This window comes from Pelophylax lessonae, assembly GCF_965119305.1.
Source record: "Pelophylax lessonae genome assembly, chromosome: 7".
In the NCBI taxonomy this organism is placed as follows: Eukaryota; Metazoa; Chordata; class Amphibia; order Anura; family Ranidae; genus Pelophylax; species Pelophylax lessonae.
The window spans coordinates 287,761,646-287,788,014 of record NC_138774.1 but is presented as its reverse complement, the minus strand read 5'-3'; the positions used below and the strand labels follow the sequence as shown (position 1 = coordinate 287,788,014).

The 26,369-nt window shown below is 45.8% G+C and overlaps 1 protein-coding gene across 1 annotated transcript in view; it reads right to left on the bottom strand.

Moving 5' to 3' along the window:
• The window catches only part of MORN5 (MORN repeat containing 5), a 74,213-nt gene that overhangs the window by 43,196 nt on the left and 4,648 nt on the right, over positions 1-26,369 (bottom strand). The window contains exons 2-4 of the mRNA XM_082263965.1: positions 24,931-25,078; positions 21,590-21,701; positions 19,124-19,255 (exon numbers count right to left, since the gene is read on the bottom strand). Coding sequence (XP_082120091.1) covers positions 19,124-19,255; positions 21,590-21,701; positions 24,931-25,078 — 392 coding nt within the window. The remainder of the gene's footprint in view (positions 1-19,123; positions 19,256-21,589; positions 21,702-24,930; positions 25,079-26,369) is intronic.

Genomic DNA, 26,369 nt, shown 5'->3' with positions numbered 1-26,369 from the left:
TGGAAGAAATAGTGCCCCATCATTGGTATTTGTGGAAGGAATAGTGCCCCATCATTGGTATTTGTGGAAGGAATAGTGCCCCATCATTGGTGTCAGTGGGAGGAATAGTGCCCCATCATTGGTATGTGTGGAAGGAATAGTGCCCCATCATTGGTATAACTGGGAGGAATAGTGTCCCATATGTGTCAGAGGAAGGAATAGTGCCCCATCAATGGTGTCAGTGGGAGGAATAGTGTCCCAACATTGGTGTCAGTGGGAGAAATAGTGTCCCATCATTGGTATCAGTGGGAGGAATAGTGCCCATCATTGGTATCAGTGGGAGGAATAGTGCCCCATCATTGGTATCAGTGGGAGGAATAGTGTCCCATCATTGGTATCAGTGGGAGGAATAGTGTCCCATCATTGGTGTCAGTGGAAGGAATAGTGTCCCATCATTGGTATCAGTGGGAGGAATAGTGCCCCATCATTGGTATCAGTGGGAGGAATAGTGTTCCAACATTGGTATAACTGGGAGGAATAGTGTCCCATCATTGGTGCTAGTAGGAGGAATAGTGCCCCATCATTGGTGCTAGTAGGAGGAATAGTGCCCCATCGTTGGCATTAGTGGGATGAATAGTGCATCATTGGTGTCAGTGGATGGAATAAGGCCCCACGGTTGCAGTCAGTGAGAAGTATTATGCCCCACTGTTTAGAGGAAAGAATAGTGTTTCATTGTTTGTGTCAGTAGGATTAATGCCCTGCTTCAATGAGAGTAAACTGCCCCAAAGGGACATAGAATAGCAAGCAAAAGGCCATATATGTCCTGCGGGCTGCAGTTTGAAGACCACTGCTGTAGAGTGATTAGGAACTGCAGTGACATATAGGGGGAATCAAAACCGCAATGACGACAATTTTAGGGTGGTAGCCCTCTTAAGAAATTCAGGCCAGCATTTGCGCCAGTGTTGATAACAGTTCCGACACATGCAGTAAATTCAGGTACTTTTAACTACCGCCATTTTAAGAATCTGTTTCTATGGCATAGACAAATTCTAAAATAGTTCTTGGATTAGGAAACTGGTGGTAATTAAGACCAACTCTACAGAGGTATGCCAGTACTCAGAGTGGGCTTTGCCTATGCTGGGAAGCTGTCATGCATGTGACAGCTCACTGAACTGGGCTGTATCCATGGCACCACTGTTGGCAGGGAGTGCCCTCGTACTTGGATGTCAAATTGGGAGCAGGGGCTATGTTGGTACAGCTGCTGCATACCAATTAACATCAATGGGGCTGCCTGCACAGGGATCCATGGAATACTTGTGCCAGTGCCGGGACAAGGGGTGGGCAGGAGGGGAAGCTGTCTTGGGAGCAGTGGTAGGATGGGTCACCCCCTCACAGCATGCTCCAGATAAATGGTTGGCAACCAGAAGCTTCTGTCTGCTCTGACAGCTACGCCTTGCCCACTCTCTCCTCAAACTCAAAGCTGATATAAAACACAGTGCATGTGCAATTGCCTTCAAGCTGCATAAAGGCAAGTGATTGGCCACACAAGTGCGGTGCCCATTACAAGCCAGCCATGTGCAGCCAGAGCAAGGGGGCAAAGAATGGGTGCAAGGAGGTACATCCATTCTACGCCATGCATTAGCAGCAGGGGGTGGCGTTCTGAATCGTTGCCCTTGGTGCAGGATGAACCTGTCCCAGTACTGACCTGTGCATCCCCATGTGGGTAAACACGGCCCTTCATGGGTGTGCGCTTTACTATGCCCTGTGTGAATGAGGCCATAGATGCAAGTACATAATCCAAAATTATCTTGATTTTTTAATAAATTTTTATCTTTTTGCTCAACCGATTTCTCCTGTTGCTTCTTATGCCTCTTTTTCTCGGTAAAGACACCATACTATATTATGCAATGTACAATGATGTCATCATGTGACTGTTTAAACAGCGATTTTGTCATAGACAGGATATCATATAAACAAAGGCTATAACAACGAGTTCAAAGCCTATGTGAGGACATGGGATGCATGGGTGTTCCCGCTATATTGTTAATCGTTACAGGTTCCTGTGTTTTTGGAAAGCTCGCTGCTTATCTCAGTTGATATAATAGTTTCTGCATACCAAAACTTTTGGGATGAACGCCAACCTAAACTATTCATGAACAGTTGTAAAACATGGTGTCAGACAGGACAGCGGGATAACGCTCACAAGATAGAAATCACCTCCATTTATCTTCTCAACACAATATAATCTTTATTTTGTACCAGATCAACTTTTCTACCATTTACAGGGTATGTAAAGCTAAAATACTGGCCTATCCAGCATCAGAACGCATCAGGGTTGATCATTGAGATGTCAGTGCACAAAGCATTAATACCCAACTCTGGGCTACACCCTCTGCTGCAGAGCTCTCCCCAACTGTGGACTATGCCCTCTGCCCCAGTGCTCCTCTCAACTCTAGCCTACACCATCTGCCCCAGAGCGCTCCCCGACTGTGAGCTATGCCCTCTGCCCCAGTACTCCCCCCAACTCGAATCTACAGCCTCTGCCCCAATGCTTTTCCCAACTGTGGGCTATGCCCTCTGCCCCAGTGCTCCCCCAACTCTAATCTACACCCTCTGCCTCAGGGCTTTCCCCAACTGTGGGCTATGTTCTCTGCCCCAGCGCTCCTCCCAACTCTAGTCTACACCATCTGCCCCAGAGCTCTCTCCAACTGTGAGCTATGCCCTCTGCTCCAGTGCGCCTCCATACTCTAGGCTACACCATCTGCCCCAGAGCTTCCCCCAACTGCAGGCTATGCCCTCTGCTTCAGTGCTTCTCTATACTTTAGGCTACACGCTCTGCCCGAGAGCTATCCTCAACTGTGAGCTATGGCCTCTGCCCCTGTGGTCCCCCCAATTTTAATCTATACCCTCTGCCCCAGGGCTTTTCCCAACTGTGGCTATGCTCTCTGCCCCAGTGCTCCTTCCAACTGTAGTCTACACCATCTGCCCCAGAGCTCTCTCCAACTGTGAGCCATGCCCTCTGCTCCAGTGCTCCTTTATACTCTAGGCTACACGCTCTGCTCCAGAGCTCTCCCCAACTGTGAGCTATGCCCTCTTCTCTAGTGCTCCTCCCTACACTAAGCTACACCCTCTGCCCCAGAGCTCTCCCCAACTGTGAGCTATGCTTTCTGCCCCAGTGCTCCTCTGTACTCTAGGCCACACCTTCTGCCCTCATGCTGCCTCCCCCCCCCCATAGTTGTGGGCTATGGCCTCTGCCCCAGTGCTCCCCCCAACTCTAGGCTTCATTCTCAGCCCCAGAGCTCTCTACTCAACTGTGGACTATGCCCTCTGGCCCACTGCTCCCCCCCCTCCACAGCAGTGGGCTATGCCCTCTGCCCCAGTGCTCCCCCCTAACTCCAGGCTACACCCTCTGTCCCAGAGCGCCCCCCCAAATGTGGGCTATGCCCTCTGCCACAGGGTGCCCTCCAAATGTGGGCTATGCCCTCTGCCCCAGTGCTCCCCCTAAAGGCTCCCTGAGGTGGTATTTTATGTTGATTTTATACTCACCTTTTCCATAAGTCTTACCTGGCCACATGATATTGCAGGGTCTTCTTCCAGTCTTCCCTAGACTGGGTGGTCCTCAATGATGAAGGGCTCTTAGACTTCATTTACATGCACAATTAGAAAAAAATAGGGGGTTGAGCCACTATTTTACCTCCCCGACTACCCAGTTGCAAGTTACCATGGCCAGTGACCATGTTTGTTCACATTGCCGTAGTCCATGTGTAGTAAATTTATACAACAGGTGGTGTTCAGCAGCCAGTACTACTGTCACACGTGACCCGTTCAAGTGATGACACTCCCTCTGGTGGTGTGTTCATGATGGCTTGAGTTCACAGGAAATGGGTTGAATGAAGCTAGGTGTCATTTAGCCCAAAAGAGAGAACATTAAAAGGATGAGAGCACCCCAAAGGTATTGGTTAAGTCCAGTAAGAATTTCATTAGACTGCTCCAGGGACCCTTTGGCATACCCTGATTGAAAGAGCTGTGAAAAAGTTCCAAAACATGTTGGGTTTAATATTTTGTGTTGGGAGATAGAATTCTTACTGGACTTACTCAAGCTTTGTGGTGCTTTCATCCTTTTAGGGTTCATTAGACTGCTCTGGGACCCTTTGGGTTCCCCCCGGTTTACAAAATTGTAACGAAATCCCAAAACATGGCTTTTCGATTTTGTGATGTGAAATAAAATCTTACTGGACCCACTCAAGCTTTGTGGTGCCTTTATCCTTCTAACTTTAATTAGACTGCTCTGGGACCCTTTGGGATACCCTGGTTGACAAAGCTGTGATGAAGCTCAAAACGTGTTGGCTTTTTGATTTTGTGATGTGAAATAAATTCTTACTGGACTTACTTAAGCTTTGTGGTGCTTTTTTCTTACTAATGTTCATTAGACTACTGAACTTACTCAGGCTTTGTGGTGCTTTCATCCTCCGAATGTTTGTTAGACTGCACTGGGACCCTTCGGGATACTCTGCTTGACAAAACTGTGACACTGCTCCAAAACATGTTGGCTTTTCGATTTGAAGTGAAATAAATTCATACTAGACTTACTTGAGCTTTGCGAGGGTTCTCATTCTACTAATGTTCATTAGACTGCTCTGGGACCCTTCGGGAAACTCCGATTAACAAAACCGTGACAAAGTTCCAAAACATGTAGGCTTTTCGATTTTGTTATGTGAACTAAATTCATACCGGACTTACTTGAGCTCTGTGGTGCTTTCATCCTACTAATATTCATTAGACTGCTCCAGGGACCCTTTGGGAATACCCGGTTGACAAAGCTGTGATGAAACACCAAAGCATGTTGGCGTTTCGATTTTGTGAGAGAAGTTATTTCTGGACTTACTTAAGCTTTGCGGTGCTTTTTTCCTACTAATGTTCATTAGACTGCCCCAGGGACCCTCTGGGAAGCCCTAGTTAACAGGGCTATGACAAAGCTCCAAAACTTTTCAATTTTGTATGGTGAAAAGTTCTTAATGGGCTTACTCAAACTTTGCGGTTTTGTCATTCTACTAATGTTCATTAGACTGCTCAAGGACCCTCTGAGAAGCCCCGGTTGACAGGGCTGTGACAAAGCTCCAAAACGTACTGACTTTTCAATTTTGTACGGTTAAACAAGTTCTTACTGGACTTACGCAAGCTTTGTAGTGTTCTCATTCTGGTGATGTTCATTAGACTGCTACAGGGACCCTCTGGGATACCCGAGTTGACAAAGTTGTGATGATGATCCAAAACGTGTTGACTTTTCGATTTTGTATGGTGAAATATGTTCTTACTGGACTTACTCAAGCTTTATGGTGTTCTCATCCTACTAATGATCATTAGACTGCTCCAGAGACCCTCTGAGCTAACACAGTTGACAAAGTTGTTGTGATGAAGATCCAAAACGTGTTGACTTTTCGATTTTGTATGGTGAAATATGTTCTTACTCAAGTTTTGTGGTTTTCTCATCCTACTAATGGTCATTAGACTGCTCCAGGGACCCTCTGGGATACCACAGTTGACAAAGTTGTGATGAAGATCCAAAACGTGTTGACTTTTTGATTTTGTATGGTGAAATACGTTCTTACTGGACTTATGGCCCGTACACACGATCCAAAAATCGTACGAAAAATAACGCTTGTGAAAGGATCGGGCGATAATCTGATCGTTAGTACACAGCTTACAAGAGGCGATCACGACAGTTCACCCGATATTATCCGGTCGTGCAAGCATAAAAATTTTGATCGTATTATAACACATCGTACGATAATCGTATTATCAGTATGTTGTTCGTCCGAAAAAAATGGTGAGCAGTAGACAGCGCATGAGCAGTAGACATCATTTTCCCCTCACACGCTACAACGTGGTTACGCATTCCGGAAGCTTTTGAATCATCGTCCGAGAAAATTCGTATCGTAAGTAACCTCTCCCATTTGCGAATATAATTGAGAGTTCCTAGCAACCAAACAAAAACGGACGGAGCGTCGTCCGATTTTCGGATCGTGTGTACTGGGCATTACTCCAGCTTTGCGGTGTTCTCATCCTACTAATGGTCATTAGACTGCTCCAGGGCCCCTTTGGGTTCCCCCTGGTTGACAAACAGCTGCTTCTACCAAATAGATTGTGACTTCACCTTCGATCTACCCTGGGGTCCAATGCTCCACCCAACACAAGGGGGCAGCGTCAGAAAGAAAGCAAGCACTGCAAGGAAATCTCCATTTTTTTATTTTATTTTTACTTGAGCTGGTTATTTATTATTTCTTGTAGAAAAGTGGATCTGGGCTCTAAGTAGTCAGTTGTGCTTTCTAAGGCTCTTAGAGGAAGCTCTCATAGGAACCTCCAAAGAAAGTGCTCTCTCCTGCAGAATAAAAGTAGTCTGTTGGGTTAATGTTTGCTTCCTACCAGTGAGAATTTGTCTTGGCTTTGACAAGTTATATATAACATGCTCTTGAATCAGTCCTCAGAGATTAGTAAGTGCTGCCTGTGGTGCAATGACTGTTCGCGGAGAGTTTCTCCAGCTAAGATGAAAAGTGTCAGGAGTGGCTTTAAGTAAGGTTTTCTACAAAAACCAGGTTCAACTGAGTAATTGTGGCAAACCGGTCTGCAATTAGATTCAGTCTAATCTCCCCCAGTCTTGTTTAGCAGATAAAAAAAGAAAAAAGTCTCCCCATTCACGTTCCTATAATATAGGGTGAGGAATTGTTGGGATTTTCCAAATCAGCAACTTGCTGGCTTTCATTTTGATGTCAATAAACGTGATAACAAAACCCTGGCATGCCGCTAACTATCTCTCAATGAAAGTGTTGAACTCCTGAAAAAACAATCGGAGTGCATTTGGAATGGGGGGTAGAAATGCATTCTACCTATGTGACCCCATGCAGCACTGGCATTCAACTGATCACTTAGACCCCTAACTTATAATGAGTGGAGAAGTTGATCATCCCCCCCCCCCCGGTTAAGTGAAGCTGTGTCCAGGCTTTCAATACATTAAGTATTAACATACTTTTAAAAAAGCAGTGAATCTGCTTTAAAACAAACCCTTGCTAACCTCTATAGCTACAGGCATTGTTCAGCAACTCATTCTCACAGTAGAATCCCTGCTTCAAATTGTTCTCTGGCAGTTCAGTTCTTCATCCAAGCAGTGTCTCAGCAGTTCAGCTCACCCTCCCAGCAGTGACTAAGTAGCTAGGCTCACCCTGATCAACCCCAGCAGCGATTCAGCAATTAGCCTCCCCCTCCCAGTAGTGGCCTAACAGCTTAGTTCCCCACTCCCAGCAGTATATCAGCAGCTCAGCTCATGCAGCTTTTCTTTACGGCAGTAACTCAGCAACTCCGCTACCCTCTCCCAGCAGCAATTCAACAGCTATGCTCTCCCTCCTAGCAGCAATTCAGCAGCTATGCTCCTCCTGCTCTCCCTCCTAGCAGCAATTCAGCAGCTCAGCTCACCCAGCTCTTACTTCCAGCAATGACTCAGCAATTCAGTTACCCCCTCCCAGCAGCAATTCAGCAGCTAGGCTCCCCCTACTCCCCCTACCAGTAGTGACTCAACAACTTAGCTCCCCACTCCCAGCAGTGATTTAGCAGCTAGGCTCCCCCTATCAGTAGTGACTCAACAACTTAGTGCCCCACTCCCAGCAGTGATTTAGAAGCTAGGCTCCCCCTATCAGTAGTGACTCAACAACTTAGCTCCCCACTCCCAGCAGTGATTTAGCAGCTGGGCGCACCCTGCTCACCCTCCCAGCATTAAATTAGCTGCTCAGCTCACCCTGATCACCCTCCCAGCAGTGATTTAGCAACTAGGCTCCCCCTCCCAGTACTGACTCAACAGCTTAGTTCCCCACGCATAGCAGCAAATCAGCAGCTCGGCTCACGCAGCTTTCCTTTACAGCAGTAACTCAGCAACTCAGCTACCCTCTCCCAGCAGCAATTCAACAGCAAGGTTCCCCCTGCTCCCCCTCCCAGTAGTGACTCAACAGCTTCGCCTCGCTCCAAGCACTGACTCGGCAGCTCCGCTTCTCTTGCCCTCCCTCTTCCAGCAGCGACTCAGCAACTCAGTTCCTGATCCCAGTAGTGATTTAGCAGCTAGGCTCCCCCTGCTCCTCCTATCAGTAGTGACTCAACAGCTTAGCTCCCCACTCCCAGCAATGATTTACCAGCTGGGCTCCCCCTGCTCACCCTCCTAGCAGCAATTCAGCAGCTCAGTTCACCCAGCTCTCCCTTCCAGCAATGACTCAGCAGTCCAATTACTCCCTCCCAGCAGCAATTCAACAGCTAGGCTCCCCCTGCTCCTCCTATTAGTAGTGACTTAACAACTTAGCTCCCCACTACCAGCAGTGATTTAGCAGCTGGGCTCACCCTGCTCACCCTTCCAGCAGTGATTCAGCAATTCAGTTACCCCCTCCTAGCAGCAATTCACCAGCTAGACTCAATCTACTCCCCTTCCGAGTAGTGACTCAACAGCTCTGCTTCCCCTCTCAGTACTGACTCAGCAGCTCCGCTTCCCGTGCCCTCCCTCTTTCAGCAGCGACTCCGCATTTTAGTTCCTGACCCAAGCAGTGACTCTGCAGCTCACCTTTCCCAGCAGTGACTTTTTTTCTATCCCCACCCCGTGGTGACTCAGCAAGTCAGCTGCCCCTTTCTGGCAATGATTCAGCAGCTCATCTCCCTCTCCCAGCAGCAATTAGGCAGCTAGGCTCCCCCTGCTTCCCCCTTCCAGCAGTGACTCAGCAGCTCAGCTCACCCTGCGCCCCCCCCCCCCAGCCATGACTCAGCAGCTCAGCTCACCCTGCTTCCCCTTCCCAGCCATGACTCAGCAGCTCAGCTCACTCTGCTTTCCATCCCAGCTGTGACTTAGCAGCTCAGCTCCCCCTGCCCTCCCCCTCCCAGCAGTAACTCTGCAGCTCAACCCACCCATCACTGACTCCCCCTACCAGTAGTGACTCAGCAGCTCCACTTCCCCTGCCCTCTCTCTTTCAGCAGCGACTCTGCAACTTTGTTCCTGATCCCAGGAGTGACACCACAGCTCACCCACCCATCACTGACTCAGCAGCTCAGCTTTTTTTTGTCCACCCCCCCCCCCCCCTGCAGTGCTTCAGCAACACAGCTGCCCCTATTCCAACAATGATTCAGCAGCTCATCTCCCTCTCCCAGCAGTGATTAAGCAGCTGGGCTTCCCGCTCTCAGCAATGACTAAGAAGCTCAGCTCACCCTGCTCCCCCTCCCAGCAGTGAGACTAATATACAAAACACATTCCTGGGCCGGGCAGATTATGACACGTTAGATTGGGGACGAGTATAAGACTGTCAAGGAAGGTTGGGGGGGGTGACACTACATCACAGGTGTCACTGCAACAAAGGTGCCATTACCTACATTACTAAATCAAGTATCCAAATGGGCCCTAATAACTTTCCTCTGCGTCTACATACGCGTTCCAGGAAATCGTTGCACACCCCGGCCTTTATTTATCAGAATAAAGCATCCTCTTTTTTCCCTGACGCTATTTTCAGTCTTCTTTTCATTCTTCCAATTGCAACTTAGAAACCGAAAGCCGCAATCTCATCGCTTCGCGTTTTATAGACTTTGAATCACTTCCATACCGCTGAGCGTCATATGACTTCCTGGGCTTTGAGTGGAGATATCTGAATGATGGGTGTAGCTGCCGGCATCATTCAGATATCATTCTTTTCTGCCCCATTAAAACAGTCACAGCGGCTATTCAGCCGCTTGATTGTTTTTACAGGCGTTTTACACCACCACCACCCTCCGGTGCTTCTACCTGGCTCGCTCCATGCGATCAGCGAGCCGGAGAAGGAATCTGCTGAAGGCGGAAGTTTACCAATGAGCTCATACCATAGAGGTTCTCTCTTACCATAGAGAAGTTTACTATAGAGGTCCCCAGTCATCTCTATGACTCTCAGGGGCCGGGCGCGACGTTATGACGTCACGCCCAGCCCCCGGCAGTTGCAAACACTGCCGTGTGTTTGTCAAGAAAGCCTGAGATGTTTTTTGATCTCAGGCTTTCCAGCCTAGAGGAGAGATGTGGGGACTTTTAGACCCCCAATCTCTCCATAAAGAGGACCTGTCATTTTTTTTTTAGCACCATAAGGACAATCATAGCGGTTGTTCAGCTACTTGATCGTTCTTACAGGTGGCAGGAGGGAACGTCCTCCCCCTCCCGGCGCCCCCTGGTGCTTCTACCAGCTCCCCTGTGCGATCGGCGAGCCGGTGGGAAGGAATCCGCCGCCGGAGGAAGTACACCATAGAGACTGCCGAGGACCAGATGGTTCCCGGCAGTCTCTATGACTCTCCGAGGCCCGGGCGCAATGTTATGACGTCACGCCGCCTGGCAGTTATTAATACTGCCGGGATCTAGGCTGGATAGCCAGGATCGTTGTTTTATTTCATTCTTTCTAGCCTGTAGGAGAGATGTGGGGTCTTATTGACCCCCGATCTCTCCATAAAGAAGACCTGTCATGCCTTATTCCTATTACAAGGGATTTTTACATTCCTTGTAATAGGAAAAAAAGTGATCAAAAAACTAAAAATGTAAAAGGCAAAGTGTAAAAAAAAAAAAAAAAAAAAAAAAAAATTAATAAAAAATAAATAAATGAATAAATCTAAGCGTCCCCGTCCCTGTCCCCCCATATTAGCAAGCAGAAGCGAATGGATAGGTAGGTCGCGTCCACATACGTAAACGACGTTCAAACCACACATATGGGATATTACCGCGAACATTAGGGCAAAAGCAATAATTCTAGCACTAGACCTCCTCTGTGACTCTAAACTGGTAACCTGTAAAAAAAATGATAAACGCGCCGCCCATGGAGATTTTTAAGTACGGAAGTTTGGCGCCATTCCACGAGCGTGCGCAATTTCAAAGCGTGACATGTTAGGTATCTATTTACTCGGCTTAACATCATCTTTCCACATTATACAAGACAATTGGGCTAACTTTACTGTTTTGTTTTTTAGTTCATGAAAATATTTTTCTCACCAAAAAATTGCGTTTGAAAAATTACTGCGCAAATACCGTGACAAAAAAAAAAAAAAAACACATTGCAATGACCACCATCTTATTCCCTAGGGTCTCTGCAATATATATATATATATATATATATATATATATACACACACACATACACATAGAAAGTATATATATATATATATATATATATATATATATATATATATATATATATATATATATATATATATATATATACATACATACATACATACATACACACACACACACATACATACACATATATATATATATATATATATATATATATATATATATATATATAAAATTTGAGGGATCGGAGTAATTTTCTAGCCAAAAAAAATGATTTTTACATGTAGTGCCGGTATGGAAGCGGTTAAAACGCGGTTGATTGCCTCGGAGTAAATGCTGAATAGCCAAGTCGGAAATGAAGATTGCAGACATTCAATGTGGATGTTTTTTTTTTTTTAATTCGCTAAAAGCATCAATGTCTATGACAATCCATAATGTAGCTTTACGCTGGAACGTATACAATAGAATAAATACTACGGCGTGTTAACCATGCGTCGCATTCCTTTGCTTTTCTTTTTCCCCCCCCCCAAAGAAAGTCAAATGAACAAAAGACCGCTCGCTATCCAATCTGCGTAAACAACGCGGAGGCTTTATTTAAATGGCACAGTGATTGCGTAATTAGCGAACGCGGCAATTCATACTCGGTTCGCCGTCGCCGCACTGGAATATTTTACTGCTACAGCCAAAGTGTTCTTCCTTCAATTCCTGTACACCCAACACTGCCCATCCCAGCGAGTTTTAATTCTTTAACCCTTTTGCTGCCTTAAATTTCTTTCACACTTGTTAAAAATCAAACAAAATTCCTACAAACCCCCCCCCAACAGCAATATACACACACCGGCCACTTTATTAGGTACACCTGTTCAATTGCTGCTAATCAGCCAATCACATTGAAGCAACTCAATGCATTTAGGCATCTAGACGTGGTGAAGACAACTTGCTGAAGTTCAACCCGAGCATCAGAATGGGGAAGAAAGGGGATTTGAGTGGCTTTGAACATGGCATGGTTGTCAGTGGCAGATGGGCCGGTCTGAGGATTTCTGGGATTTTCACACGACCATCTCTCGGGTTTACAGAGAATGATGGGAAAAAGAGAAAGTATCCAGTGAGCGGCAGTTGTGTGGAGGAAAATGCCTTGTTGATATCAGAGGGGAATGGGCAGACTGGTTCCAGATGATAGAAAGGCAACAGTAACTCAAATTGATCAATTTGATGCAGTGTGCGGCGTATGGTCTGAGCACTGACAGGCTGACCCCCCACCCCTTCAACCTCTGCAGCAATGCTGGCAGCACTCATACGTCCATTTCCCAAAGACAACCTCTGGATATGACGCTGAGCACGTGCACTCAACTTCTTTGGTTGACCATGGCGAGGCCTGTTCTGAGTGGAACCTGTCCTGTTAAACTGCTGTATGGTCTTGGCCACCGTGCTGCAGCTCAGTTTCAGGGTCTTGGCAATCTTCTTATAGCCTAGGCATAGGTGTGCGCAGCCTATTGCATTAGGGTGTGCACCCCAAAGTTTAAATACACATGCATGTGTTTTCCTACATGTATATGGCCCCGGTACATTACTCTCCCTGCTGGCAAAGTGAAATAGAAGTGTGTGGCACTTCTCTTATGGCAGAGCAGGTCCGAGGGAGATCTTTCCCATCTTCTCACTGGCAAACAGAGCGATAATGCTAAATGTGCCCAAGGTGATTAGGGTGTGCCCAGGCACACCCGGCACACCCTGTGTGCACGCCTATGAGCCTAGGCCAGTGATGGGAGAACCTTGGCACCCCAGATGTTTTGGAACTTCATGTCCCATGATGCTCATGCACTCTGCAGTGTAGTTAAGCATCATGGGAAATGTAGTTCCAAAACATCTGGGGTGCCAAGGTTCACCATCACTGGCCTAGGCCATCTTTATGTAGAGCAACAATTATTTTTTTCAGATCCTCAGAGAGTTCTTTGCCATGAGATGCCATGTTGAACTTCCAGTGACCAGTATGAGAGAGTGAGAGCGATAACACCAAATTTAACTCACCTGCTCCCCGTTCACACCTGAGACCTTGTAACACTAACGAGTCACATGACACCGGGGAGGGAAAATGGCTAATTGGGCCCAATTTGGACATTGTCACTTAGGGGTGTACTCACTTTTGTTGCTAGCGGTTTAGACATTAACCGGTTAATGACTGCCCGCCGCAGTTATACTGCAGCAGGCAGCCCCTCCTGCACAAACCGACGTAGGTATACGTCAGTCGCGCACCTGCAGCTAGGGGGCGAGCACGTGCCGCCACCTGCACGTGCCGCACACCCAACCCCACTCGGCAGCGGGAACTCCGATGCACGGGGCAGGCGGCTCCGATTGCCGCCTGACACCCGCGATCGCTCCCCGCTGAGAGAGAAGGACGGTCGGCTGTTGTAAACACCACTGACCGTTCTTCTCCCTGGAATGATCACAGAGCTTCTGTGATCCTTCTATATAGGATCACAGGTCTCTATGGTTATTTCACAAGCCATGCCCCCATACAGTTAGAATCACTCCCCTAGGCTCACATTTAACCCCTTGATCACCCACAGTATTAACCCCTTCCCTGCCAGTGTCATTATTACAGTAACCGTGCATATTTTTAGCACTGATTACTGTAGTAATGTCACTGGTCACCCCAAAAGTGTCAGTTAGGGGTCCGATTTGTGCGCCGCAATGTTGCAGTCCTGCTAAAAATCGCAGATCACAGCCATTAATAGTAAAACAAAACAAAAAAACAATAAAAATGACATAAATCTTTCCCGTAGTTTGTAGACGCGATAACTTTTGCGCAAACCAATCAAAATACATTTATTGGCCTAAAATGTTAATAAATTTAGATTTTTAAAATTTTATTTTTTTTGGGAATGTTAGAGTATATAGCAGAATGTGAAAAATATTGTTTTTTTTTTCAGAATTTTTGCTCTTTTTTTGTTTATAGCGCAAAAAGTAAAAAAAAAAAAAAAAAAAAAAAAAAAAAAAAAAATCGCAGAGGTGATCAAATACCACCAAAAGAAAGCTCTGTTTGTGGGAAAAAAAGATCAATTTTTTTTTTTTTTTTGGTACAGCGTCGCAAGACTGCGTAATTGTCCATTAAAAGAACGCAGTGCAAAATATGGCCTGGTCATTAACCCCTTGCCGACCGCCGCAAGTACATATACTGCGGCGGTCAGCCCAGTGCAGGCAAAGTGACATATGGGTAAGTCACTCGCCCGCGAGCCAATAGGGGGCGAGCGCGCGCCGCCGGAGACGCACTCCCACCCCCGCTCGTTCACGGGCATCCCCGCGCGAGTGACCAGTGGCTCCGATGTCCACCGGTCACTCGCAATCTCCCGCTGGAGAGGGAGAAAGGCAGGCGGCTGATGTAAACAAAGCCGCCTGTCATTCTCCCCTGTGTAACTGCAGAGATCATACGATCCTGCCATGTAGGATCGTATGTCTCTGTGGTTACATCAAAAGCCACACCCCTTTACAGTTAGAATCACGCCCCTAGGGACACACTTAACCCCTTGATCTCTAATAAAGTTAACCCCTTCCCTGCCAGTGTCATTTTTACAGTAACAGTGCATATGTATAGCACTGATTACTGTAGTAATGTCACTGGTACCCCCAAAAGTGTCAGAAATGTCAGTCAAGGGTCCGATCTGTCCGCCGAAAAGTCGCAGTCCCGCAAAAAAAAAAAAAAAAAAAAAAGAAAAAAGCGCAGATCGCCGCCATTACTAGTTAAAAAAAAAAAACAATAAAAAAGACAAGAATCTTTCCCGTAGTTAGTAAACGCGATAAATTTTGCGCAAACCAATCAAAATACGCTTATTGCGATTTTTTTCACCAAAAATATGTAGCGGAAAACAAATTGGCCTAAAATGTTAAAAAAGTTTGATTTTTACATTTTTTTGGGGGGGGAAATTTCATATAAAAAAAATGTGAAAAATATTGTTATTTTGTCAAAATTGTCGCTCTTTTTTTGTTTATAGCGCAAAAAGTAAAAATCGCACAGGTGATCAAATACCACCAAAAGAAAGCTTTGTTTGTGGGAAAAAAAGGACGTCAATTTCATTTGGGTACAGCGTCGCACGACGGCGCAATTTTCCGTTAAAGTTACGCAGTGCCGAATCGCAAAATAGGCCCTGGTCTTTGAGCAGCCAAATCCTCCGGGGCTTAAGTGGTTAAGGGGGCAAATCCTTTCGGTCCAGAAGTGGCTAAATTAACGGAGTGCCATGTCGCAAAAAATGGCTTGGTCATGAGGGGGGGTAAGTGAATCTTCCGGAATTCAAGTGGTTAAACAATATTCCCAAAGTAAATTATTTATCCTACAATAACCCGGAGATGGGCTTGAAAAAAACGGCCATCAATAAGCCAAGCAATGGGTGGTTTTCCTAACTCATAAGAGTGGACGCTCAGCTCAGTTAATTGAAAGCACGGCTCATCTGGAGCTTAATTGTTCGAGCTTAAACCAAATAAACATCCAGAACTTCAAAATGATGATATATTAGGCAGGAACCCGCCGTACGATTCCGCCTATCACAAGCCAAAGTGCTCCTTTTTTTCAGGCTCCGGTCTGCAGATCTTACAAAAAAGCACAATATTATGACAGAGAAATTACGGCGCCGCGAAGAACTTCCTTTCTCGCCAACAATTTTCGGCTTTAAATTGGTTACATAGTTGGTCAGGTTGAAAAAAGACACAAGTCCCATCTGGGCTCAACCAATAAAAAACATTAATGAAAACCCAACCATACAATCCCATATACACAATCCTATACCCTCAGTTGATCCAGAGGAAGGCGAAAAAACTCCAGCAAAGCATGATCCAATTTACTACAGCCGGGGAAAAAATTCCTTCCTGATCTCCCGAGAGGCAATCGGATATTCCCTGGATCAACTTTACCAATAAATATTAGTACCCATTTATATTATGTACACCTAGGAAAGAATCCAGGCCTTTTTTTAAAGCAATCTACTGAGCTGGCCAGAACCACCTCTGGAGGGAGTCTATTCACCACCTCTGGAGGGAAGTCTACTCACCACCTCTGGAGGGAAGTCTGAAGGGGAATGACAGGACCTCTTTCTAGTTGCTGGCAACCATTTTCTAGCTTGACCTGTGTAACACCATTTTCTTTCTTACAACTCTGACTTGTAATGACTTGTTTCAGTTAAGGTTACTTTAAGTCTTTAGTTAAACACGAACAATGACCTAAGTAAATCACCCGATATGTTTTTTCAGTGTTTTCACACCTTAGCTAAAGATACATTCTTTATCGCACATTAACTTCCTCTTTAGTTATACTAAGTCTTAGGGTCTAGACAAGGCATATTTTGCAATTTCTAATGAACATTCTGTATTAACCCATTGTTCTACTTTTGTGAGACATGACTCTTCCTGAGAGCACTCATTCCCCCCTCCCAACTGTATTTCCTGTTCAATTCTGTGTATAATAGTTACACCGCTTTGCAAATAAAGTTAAGAATGTTTTAGACTGATCACGGTTTGGACGTGTTTTCTTTAGCAGGATAGAACATTCTCCAGAGCTCTGCCTTATTTGCATAGAACAGACTAGACGTTGCTATTAAGTCAGGGACTTAACTTTTGAGTATACATTTAAGGTATCTAGGGTGAATATAAAGAGAAATCACCAACACTCAACACCTCTGGAGGGAGCCTACTCAACACCTCTGGAGGGAGCCTACTCAACACCTCTGGAGGGAGCCTACTCAACACCTCTGGAGGAAGACTACTCAACACCTCTGGAGGAAGACTACTCAACACCTCTGGAGGAAGACTACTCAACACCTCTGGAGGAAGACTACTCAACACCTCTGGAGGGAAGTCTACTCAACACCTCTGGGGGAAGTCTACTCACCACCTCTGGGGGGAGCCTACTCACCACCTCTGGGGGGAGCCTACTCAACACCTCTAGAGGGAGCCTACTCAACACCTCTGGAGGGAGAGTCTACTTACCACCTCTGGAGGGAGAGTCTACTCACCACCTCTGGAGGGAGAGTCTACTCACCAACTCTGGAGGGAGAGTCTACTCACCAACTCTGGAGGGAGAGTCTACTCACCAACTCTGGAGGGAGAGTCTACTCACCAACTCTGGAGGGAGCCTACTCAACACCTCTGGAGGGAGCCTACTCAACACCTCTGGAGGGAGCCTACTCAACACCTCTGGAGGGAGCCTACTCAACACCTCTGGAGGGAGCCTACTCAACACTTCTGGAGGGAGTCTACTCACTACCTCTGGAGGGAGAGCCTACTTACCACCTCTGGAGGGAGAGCCTACTCACCACCTCTGGAGGGAGCCTACTCACCACCTCTGGAGGGAGTCTACTCACCACCTCTGGAGGGAGTTTAGTCCACATTTTCACAGCTCTTACGGTGAAGAAAACTTTCCGTATTCTGTGTTTTCCTCTAGACTTAAAGAGTGCCCCCTTGTCCTCTGGGTTGACCTTAAAGTGAATAACTCAACACCAAGTTCACTATATAGACCCCCCTTTTTTTTTTTACAAACTGTCACTAGTGCAGTACAGAAACTGTCACTAGTGCAGTACAGCGTCATCATATAACTGGTGTGGTGATGATCAGGGACACTGGGACTAAACAGTCCAAGGTATTTAGTAAGAGGCATCTAGAGTTTTTTGAAGTTGTAATTTTTTGTCATAATTTTTTGGAAATTAGGTTAAAAAAAGCTTTTCGTTTTTCTTTTTTTACAAACTGTCACTAGTGCAGTACAGCGCCATCATAACTGGTGTGGTGGTGATCAGTGACACTGGGACTAAACAGTCCAAGGTATTTAGTAAGAGGCATGGAGAGTTTTTTGAAGTTGTAATTTTTTGTCATCATTTTTTGGAAATTAGGTTAAAAAAAGTTTTTCGCTTTTCTTTTTTAAAAACTGTCACTAGTGCAGTACAGCACCAAATAACTGATGTGGTGGTGATCACGGGCACTGACTGGTGACAGTACAAAAAAAAAAAAAAAAACATTTTTTTAAATTTTTTTTTTTTTTTACAGACTGTGCCCAGAGCAATATATTGTTACCAAAGTAATACTGTAATACTCTGGAGAAGGGATCAGGATTTATATTTTTTTACACTTTATGATTGCTTATAGCAGTGAATTTCATTGCTATAAGCAAGCATTTTACTGAATGAAACTGATTCATTCAGTCTGTTTTGTTGTGATTAGCTATGATTGGCCAGAGCTAATCAAATGGGACAGATGGAAACACAATTGTTCACAATGGATGGCATGAAAGGAATTCATCCATTGTTTACAACTGTCAAATGACCTGCTGGGATTGGCCACAGCGGTCACATGGTACCGACAGCGAGTCCGTACACTGATCAGTCATAGGCTCTGTTCGGTGGACACAGTCAGTGACAGATTGCGCCCCCGCGAGCAGCACCTTCTGAGTGGATGTTGTATGGCATCCTCTCAGAAGGCGCTGGAGGAGGAGGAAAGGAGGAAAGTAAATAGCCTATAGCAGATTGACGGCCGGGCCGGAAGTTGTTAAAGGCAGAGTGCAAAGTGTCCCTATCGCCGTACACCGTCTAAACCCATCCATCACGCAAGCGATAGCAGCCTCAGCCTGGCTGTGTCCAAGCTATGCCCCCCAACGTGTTTCGCCCCCGCCCACGGGGCTTAGTCATGGAGGTAACTCATGACTAAGTCCCATGGGCGGGGTGAAACACGTCAGGGTATGGCTTAGATGGACCCGGGCTGAGGCTGCTATCACTTGTGTGATGGACAGGTTTAGACGGTGTGATCCTTCGGGACACTTTCTTTGCCTTCACAGTCTTCATAGAGTCGGGATGGACTCCTCACCCAGCCTGCACCCACGGCGGAATCCATGGTCACGGCTACAGAAGCCTGCGCACAGACCGAAAGTTTCTATTTAGGTTCAGAGTAGGCTAGACCTTGTTATGATCTTGGGCTGCTGCCTCTCTGATAGTCTCAAAACAGGAAAGCTGTTTAGCTGTTTGCCTGGAGTTCAGCTTTAACATGAGAAAACAGAATGCAATAGATGTATAGACTGACCTGCATTTCGAAGAAATCTGTGCTGGTAGTCATTCACCACGCGACTGGCTGGGTCATAAAATCCATCGCCACAATCGTAACAGCCTTCCGGAATTTGTCGAGGAGGATCTAAATTTGTAAGTTGGGAGCGACCTATGAGGAAAATAAAGAAGAAAAGGTTGCTGATTTCTGCTTCCACAGGTTTAAAAGAAATTGAAACCCTAAAAATGAAAAGGTATAGAACACAGGAAGGAGTGCTCCCGTGGGAGCTGAGATTTTTTAGGTGCAAAAAAAATAGAGTTAAAAAATAAAATTACTACATGTTTCATTTTAGTTAATTTAAAATATTAAGACAAAACAAATAGTAATGTTAAAATTACTCTAACATGGTAGTCTAGAGATTAACATAGTCCAAGATTAGTAACACTTCTGGGGTGATAATCCCAACATGTTTCGCCGGCAGATTTGGCTTCTTCAGGGGATAACGGAAAATATCACACCACTGTGCGTTACAGCACAGAATGATCGTACAGATTTCCATTGGTCATTTGACAATTGTAAACAATGGATGACTTCCTTTCATGCCATCCATTGTGAACAATTACGCTGATTAACATAGTCCAAGATTAGTAACACTTCTGGGGTGATAATCCCAACATGTTTCGCCGGCAGAGCGAGCCCGTACACTGATCAGTTATTGGCTGATCAGGTCTAAAAGATGACTTCCAATGCTAACAGCAGAGTGTATCAGTGGGGTAATAATCCCAACATGTTTCGCCGGCAGATTTGGCTTCTTCAGGGGATAATGTAATACCACTGTGTGTTAAAGCACAGAATGATCATCCAGATTTCCACTGTTTATAGAGAAAAATCGACTAGAAACCAATCACATTGATTCAGGCAGAGATCCAACAATAGACTATAGGGTAAGGCTCCCATGCGCTGGCCGCAGAAGGAAAAAATCAGGTCTAAAAGATGACTTCCAATGCTAACAGCAAAGTGCATCAGTGGGGAAGCTGTGTTAGTCACTTTGATGCCGTGTTAAAGTGGATCTGTGGAACAAAAGTTCCCTAAATATAGAAGCGGACACCTGGTGGATGACCGTTTCTAAAATATTCTGCTGTTAGCATTGGAAGTCTAAGAAGACTTAGCAATAACATGCAATGTCAAGCTGCAGCTGCCAAAGCCGGCAGAATATTGGCATGCATAAGGAAGGGGATGTATTTCAGAGATGAAACTATAATCCTACCACTTTATAAAACCATGGTCTGCCCACATCTGGAGTATTCTGTCCAGTTCTGGTCACCAATCCTCAGAAGGGATGTGCTAGAACTGGAGAGAGTCCAAAGAAGGGCAACCAAACTAATTAGAGGATTGGAGGACATTAATTACGAGGAGTGATTACAAGCACTTCATTTATTCTCCTTGGAGAAGAGACGCCTGAGAGGGGACATGATATCGATTTACAAATACCTCAATGGTGATCTCAGCATAAGAAAAAAAAACAATTTAGTCTCAAGGGGTGCACGAGGACACGTGGCCACACAATGAGATTAGAGGAGAGGCGGTTTAACCTTAAGCTGCGTAAGGGGTTCTTCACTGTAAGGGCGGTGAAAATGTGGAACTCTCTTCCACAATTGGTGGTAGCTGCGGGTAGTATGGCTACTTTTAAAAAAGACTCTTGGACATACATCTCACAGATCACAATATTCAGGGTTATGGGAAATGAGCAGGCCACTGACACACCTGTACAGGTTGAACTGGATGGATTGTTGTCTTTATTCAACCTCAACTACTATGTAACTATCTATGTAGCATAGGAAGTCCTCTTCTAGACCTGCGGCCAGCACAAGAGAGCCTTACCCTATAGTCTATTGTTGGATCTCTGCCTGAATCAACGTAGGTCCCTTTTTAGAACATCAATATGTAAGGGGGTGGCACCCCCCCCACCTTTCTAGGGAGTGCTTTAATAAAATGTATGCATCTGCTCTTTACTATAGAGTTCTGTTGTTGGAGGCATCTACTCCCGAAAAAGTGAAAGTACCGAACCTCTGTGGATTTTATTTCAATACCCCTGATGTAAAGGTTAAGTGGAGAATGACAACAAGCACTCCTAACTGTCAAAGCTGATTTGTACCAACGTGTTAGAAAATCTGTATGTGATCGACAAGCCCATGAAAGCTTCCACCGCCATTGGACAGTAGGGTGGAGAGAAGGTCTCAGCAGGGTGACAAGCTGAACAAGGACAGACAGATCTCTCACCGCCTGTTAGTCCTGGAGGGAAAGGGACACAGCATGATTTGTACCAATGTGCTAGAAAATCTGTATGTGATCGACAAGCCCATGAAAGCTTCCACCACCATTAGCCAGCAGAGTTGGAGAGAAGGTCTCAGCAGGGTGACAAGCTGAACAAGGACAGACAGATCTCTCACCGTCCGTCAGTCCTGGTGGGAAAGGGACACAGCATGATATTGAATGAAAATCTACCTGCAGGTTTTAATCCGTGGCAAATTTCAGTATAAAATCTTCTGTCGTAGCCATCGCAGTAAGGCCATTTCTCCTTTTCATATTGAAGTCCATCAGCAAAAGTGTATTTTCCCTGTTGAATTTGAAAAAACGATTACATAGAAACAATGTAAACTACATGAGAACTTAAAGTGTTTATCCAGACAGCATAGTCTATTACCGGTCATACATGCTGCTATGGCCATGTTTACCTCTATTTATATCCCACTGCAAAGACCCGTTGATCCTGCCAGTATTCAGCTGTGTGTTCTATTTTTGGTGGAATGCCGATAAAGCTTTCCAGCCGCCATTAAAATTCTTAGCACCCAATGAGAAGTCCCAAACAAGCCCCCTATAGCTGCTCCCATCCGGCTTGCACTGTTGACTGCGCTTACAGTAGGCCACTAACCGTGACATCATTCCCCAAACGTCCCCGCCCACCTCAGCATTGTTTGCGCTTCCTCTTACTTACTGCAATGATTCAATTCCGCACTCATCTCAACGTGGTTGGCCCTTTCCTCATTCAATGCATGGATTCAAATCCCACCTCAGCATTGTTCGCCCTCCACTCATTTATTGTAATGACTCAAGTCTCCGCCCACCACTGCGTTGTCATACCTCCCCTCATTTATTGTAATGACTCAAGTCTCCACCCACCACTGCGTTATCATTCCTCCCCTCATTTATTGTAATGACTCAAGTCTCCGCCCACCTCAGCTTTGTTTGCCCTCCCCTCATTTATTGTAATGACTCAAGTCTCCACCCATCACTGCGTTGTCCTACCTCCCCTCATTTACTGCAATGACTCAAGTCTCCGCCCACCAATGCGTTGTCATACCTCCCCTCATTTATTGTAATGACTTAGGCTCCTTGCCCACCTCAGTGTGATTGGCCCTTTCTTCATTCAAATCCCTGCCTATCTTGCATTGTCCGTGCTTCCCCTTACTCTTTGCAATGATTTAAGTCCCTGTTCACCTTACCATTGTTGGTACTTCCTGACAAATATTTAAGTCACCGCCCACCTCAGTGTTTTGGCGCTTCTCCCATTCGCTGCAATGATTTAAGTCCCTGCCCACCTCTGAGATGTTGGTTCTTCCTTAACTCATTATAATAATTTAAGACTCCACTCACCCAAGCATTGTCGTCCCTCCCCTGATTCATTGCAATAATTTAAGTCCCCGCCCACCTAAGCGTTGTCGTCCCTCCCGTCATTCATTGCAATAATTTAAGTCCCCGCCCACCTCTGCGATGTTGGTTCTTCCTTAATTTATTATAATAATTTTAAGACTCCACTCACCTAAGCATTGTCGTCCCTCCCCTCATTCATTGCAATAATTTAAGTCCCCGCCCACCTCAGTGTTGTCATCCCTCCCCTCATTAATTGCAATGATTTAAGTCCCCGCCCACCTCACTGTTGTCATCCCTCCCCTCAATCATTGCTTTGATTTATGTCCCCGCCCACCTCAGTGTTGTTTGCCCTCCCCTCATTTATTGTAATGAATCACGTCTCAGCCCACCTCAAGATCGTTTGCCCTCCCCTCTTTTATTGTAATGACTCAAGTCTCCGCCCACCTCAGCATTGTTTGCACTCCCCTCATTTATTGCAATAATTCAAGTCCCCGCCCACCTCAGTGTTCTCTCCCCTCATTCATTGTAATGATTCAATTCCCTGCCCACTTCAATGTTGTCACTTTCTTAATTCATTAAAATGATGTAAGTGCCTTCCCACCTTCAGCATTGATTGCCCTCCCCTCATTTATTGTAATGATTCAAGTCTCCGCCCACCTCAGCATTGATTGGCCTCCCCTCATTCATTGCAATGATTAGAGTCCCCGCCTAACTCAGCATTATTTGCCCTCCCCTCATTTATTGTAATGACTCAAGTTTCCGCCCCCCTCAGGATTGTTTGCCCTCGCCTCTTTTATTGTAATGACTCATGTCTCCGCCCACCTCAGCATTGTTTGACCTCCCCTCATTTATTGTAATGATTCATGTGTCCGCCCACCTCAGCATTGTTTGCCCTCCCCTCATTTATTGCAATGATTCAAGTCTCCGCCCTTGTTTGCCCTCCCCTCATTTATTGTAATGATTCAAGTTTCCGCCCACCTCAGCGTTGTTTGCCCTCCCCTTATTTATTGTAATGATTCAAGTCTCCACCCACCTCAGCATTGTTTGCCCTCCCCTTATTTATTGTAATGATCCAAGTCTCCGCCCACCTCAGCATTGATTGCCCTCCCCTTATTTATTGTAATGATTCAAGTCTCCGCCCACCTCAGCATTGATTGCCCTCTCCTTATTTATTGTAATGTTTCAAGTCTCCGCCCACCTCAGCATTGATTGCCCTCCCCTCATTTATTGTAATGATGCAAGTCTCCGCACACCTCAGCGTTGTTTGCCCTCTCCTTATTTATTGTAATGATTCAAGTCTCCGCCCCCACCTCAGCATTGTTTGTACTCCCCTCATTGATTGCAAATATTCAAATCTCCGCCCACCTCAGTGTCGTCATCCTTCCCCTCCTTCATTGCAATTAATCCATTCCCTGCCCCCCTCAGCGTTGTTTGCCCTCTCCTTATTTATTGTACCAATTCAAGTCTCCGCCCACCTCAGCATTGTTTGCCCTTCCCTCATTAATTGTAATGATTCAAGTCTCCGCCCACCTCAGCATTGTTTGCCCTCCCCTCATTCATTGCAATGATTCGAATCCCCGCCTAACTTAGTGTTGCCGGCCCTCCCCTCATTCATTGCAATGATTTGAGTCCCCGCCTTCACCAAAAAGTGTAGTTGAAAGATGCTGCACTCTAAATAAAAAACGGCCTGAGCCTAGGCTCCTTCCAGGCCACTCCATTCGACGCTTTCCATTCTGCCAACAGGGCCTAGCCATCCAGGGGTGTCAAACTGGTGGCCCTCCAGCTGTTGCAGAACTACAAGTCCCATATTGCGTCTGCCTGTGGGAGTCCTACTTCAGGGAGTAACTGTCAGCCTTGCAATGCCTCATGGGACTTGTAGGTCTGCAACAGCTGGAGGGACGCTAGTTTGACACCTGTGTCATAGACCTTTATGGCTGGTGAAACGCGTTGGAGGAGGTGGCCTTGAGAGAAACCTAGGCTGAGGCCGCTTCCTATTTCGATTTGGTGCACAGGCTGTTGTGGAGTGCGACGTCTTTCAACTACACTTTGTACACGATTCTTGGATGGGCACTATAGACGCCAGCGGCACCCAGGTTAGGTGGGTCATCAGAATGGACCGAATGGCCGCTTGGAGCAGCACTCTAATTACACAGATGGGGTCACATAGTCCTTCATGGTCAGTGAACATATCTTACCTCCAGCGCTATACCGCTGTCCCACTGAGCTTCATATTTACTTCCATTCGGGAAGTACAGAGTCCCCCGGCCATGGAACGTTCCGTCCTTCATTTCTCCTTCATAGCGGGTTTCTGTAGGGAGGATATATTCTCCTTTTCCTTCCAATCTAGAAGAGGGAAAAACTAGACAGTTACAGGGTATCAAAAACAAAAAATGTAACATTGATTGCAGTCTACGATCCTTGGATATGGCGTCTGCAGTCGTTTTCTTTATTTTCCCCTAGTGATCCTGCCAGTAAAACACTTCCTGTTCTTCAGAAACTATGGAGGGAGCCATGGTTGTGCCATAGACTGGACTTCAACCATGTCTTACTCTCTTCATCTCTATGTTAGGGGGATGGTGGGATCTATGTTGGGGGGATAATGGGATCTATGTTAGGGGGATAATGGGATCTATGTTATGATCTATGTTATGTAACTCGTACGCGTTTCGTCATCAAGGACTTCTACGGGGGGCCTGAGCATGCGGCGATGATTTGGTAGCCATATATACCCATACGGTGTGTATTAGTAAGGGTTAATGGGCCCGAAGAGGAGGCGACACACTATGGGCGGAAGTTATAGCGATATGGTTCTCTCAGGAGTGAGGGCGGAAGTGTTGGCGTTTCCATTTCTTCTGGATTACAGATTGGAAACTGCTGCGCCCAGAGAGGTATAAGATAGGGTGATCGTGCCGTGTGCTCACGCCCTCCGTAGAAGTCATTGATGATGAAACGCGTATGGGCGTGAGCACGCGGTCACCTTGGTTAGGCCCGACGCCACGCTGCAGTCTTCGGCCGGCTTAGGTACCGAGCGGTCGTATGATATAGAAAGCAGTGTTGGACGAACGGCTATTTTGATACAACGCCTGATGTTTTGTGCAATATTGTGAGTAGCATTCTGATGGGAACGGGGTTTTATTCATTGTGTGATGTTTAATAAAACTTTACAAAGTTACCCTATGAGTCCCCCGCTCTTGTGCTTCCACCTACAGGTTATTGCTGGCGTGAGTGAAATTCGTTTTGGGACACAGTCTTTATTGGAGACGAGGTGCAGCTGTGCCTTATCCTCTGGTGGAGTATATCCTGCACTTGGTACCTACAGGCACATACTGATCTGCCTTTGGGGAGTGTCCACTCTGACGGGGGTGGCACTGAGTGACGGTGGAGGTGCACTGGTGTATAGAAGAACTGTATACTTCCATTATATAGTTTAAGGAGCTTGCACTTTTGTTGGACTTCATTGTGCATGTTAATCCAGCTATTGTGAACTGGACTATAGTATATTTTCACATATGCATGCTGCACAAATACTGTGTTCATATTTTATTTTAATTGCTTATGTTATTTATTCATGTATGTTATGATTTTAGCGCTGCTAGTGTCACTGTGTTCTATACTATTTGTTTGAATCAGTAAC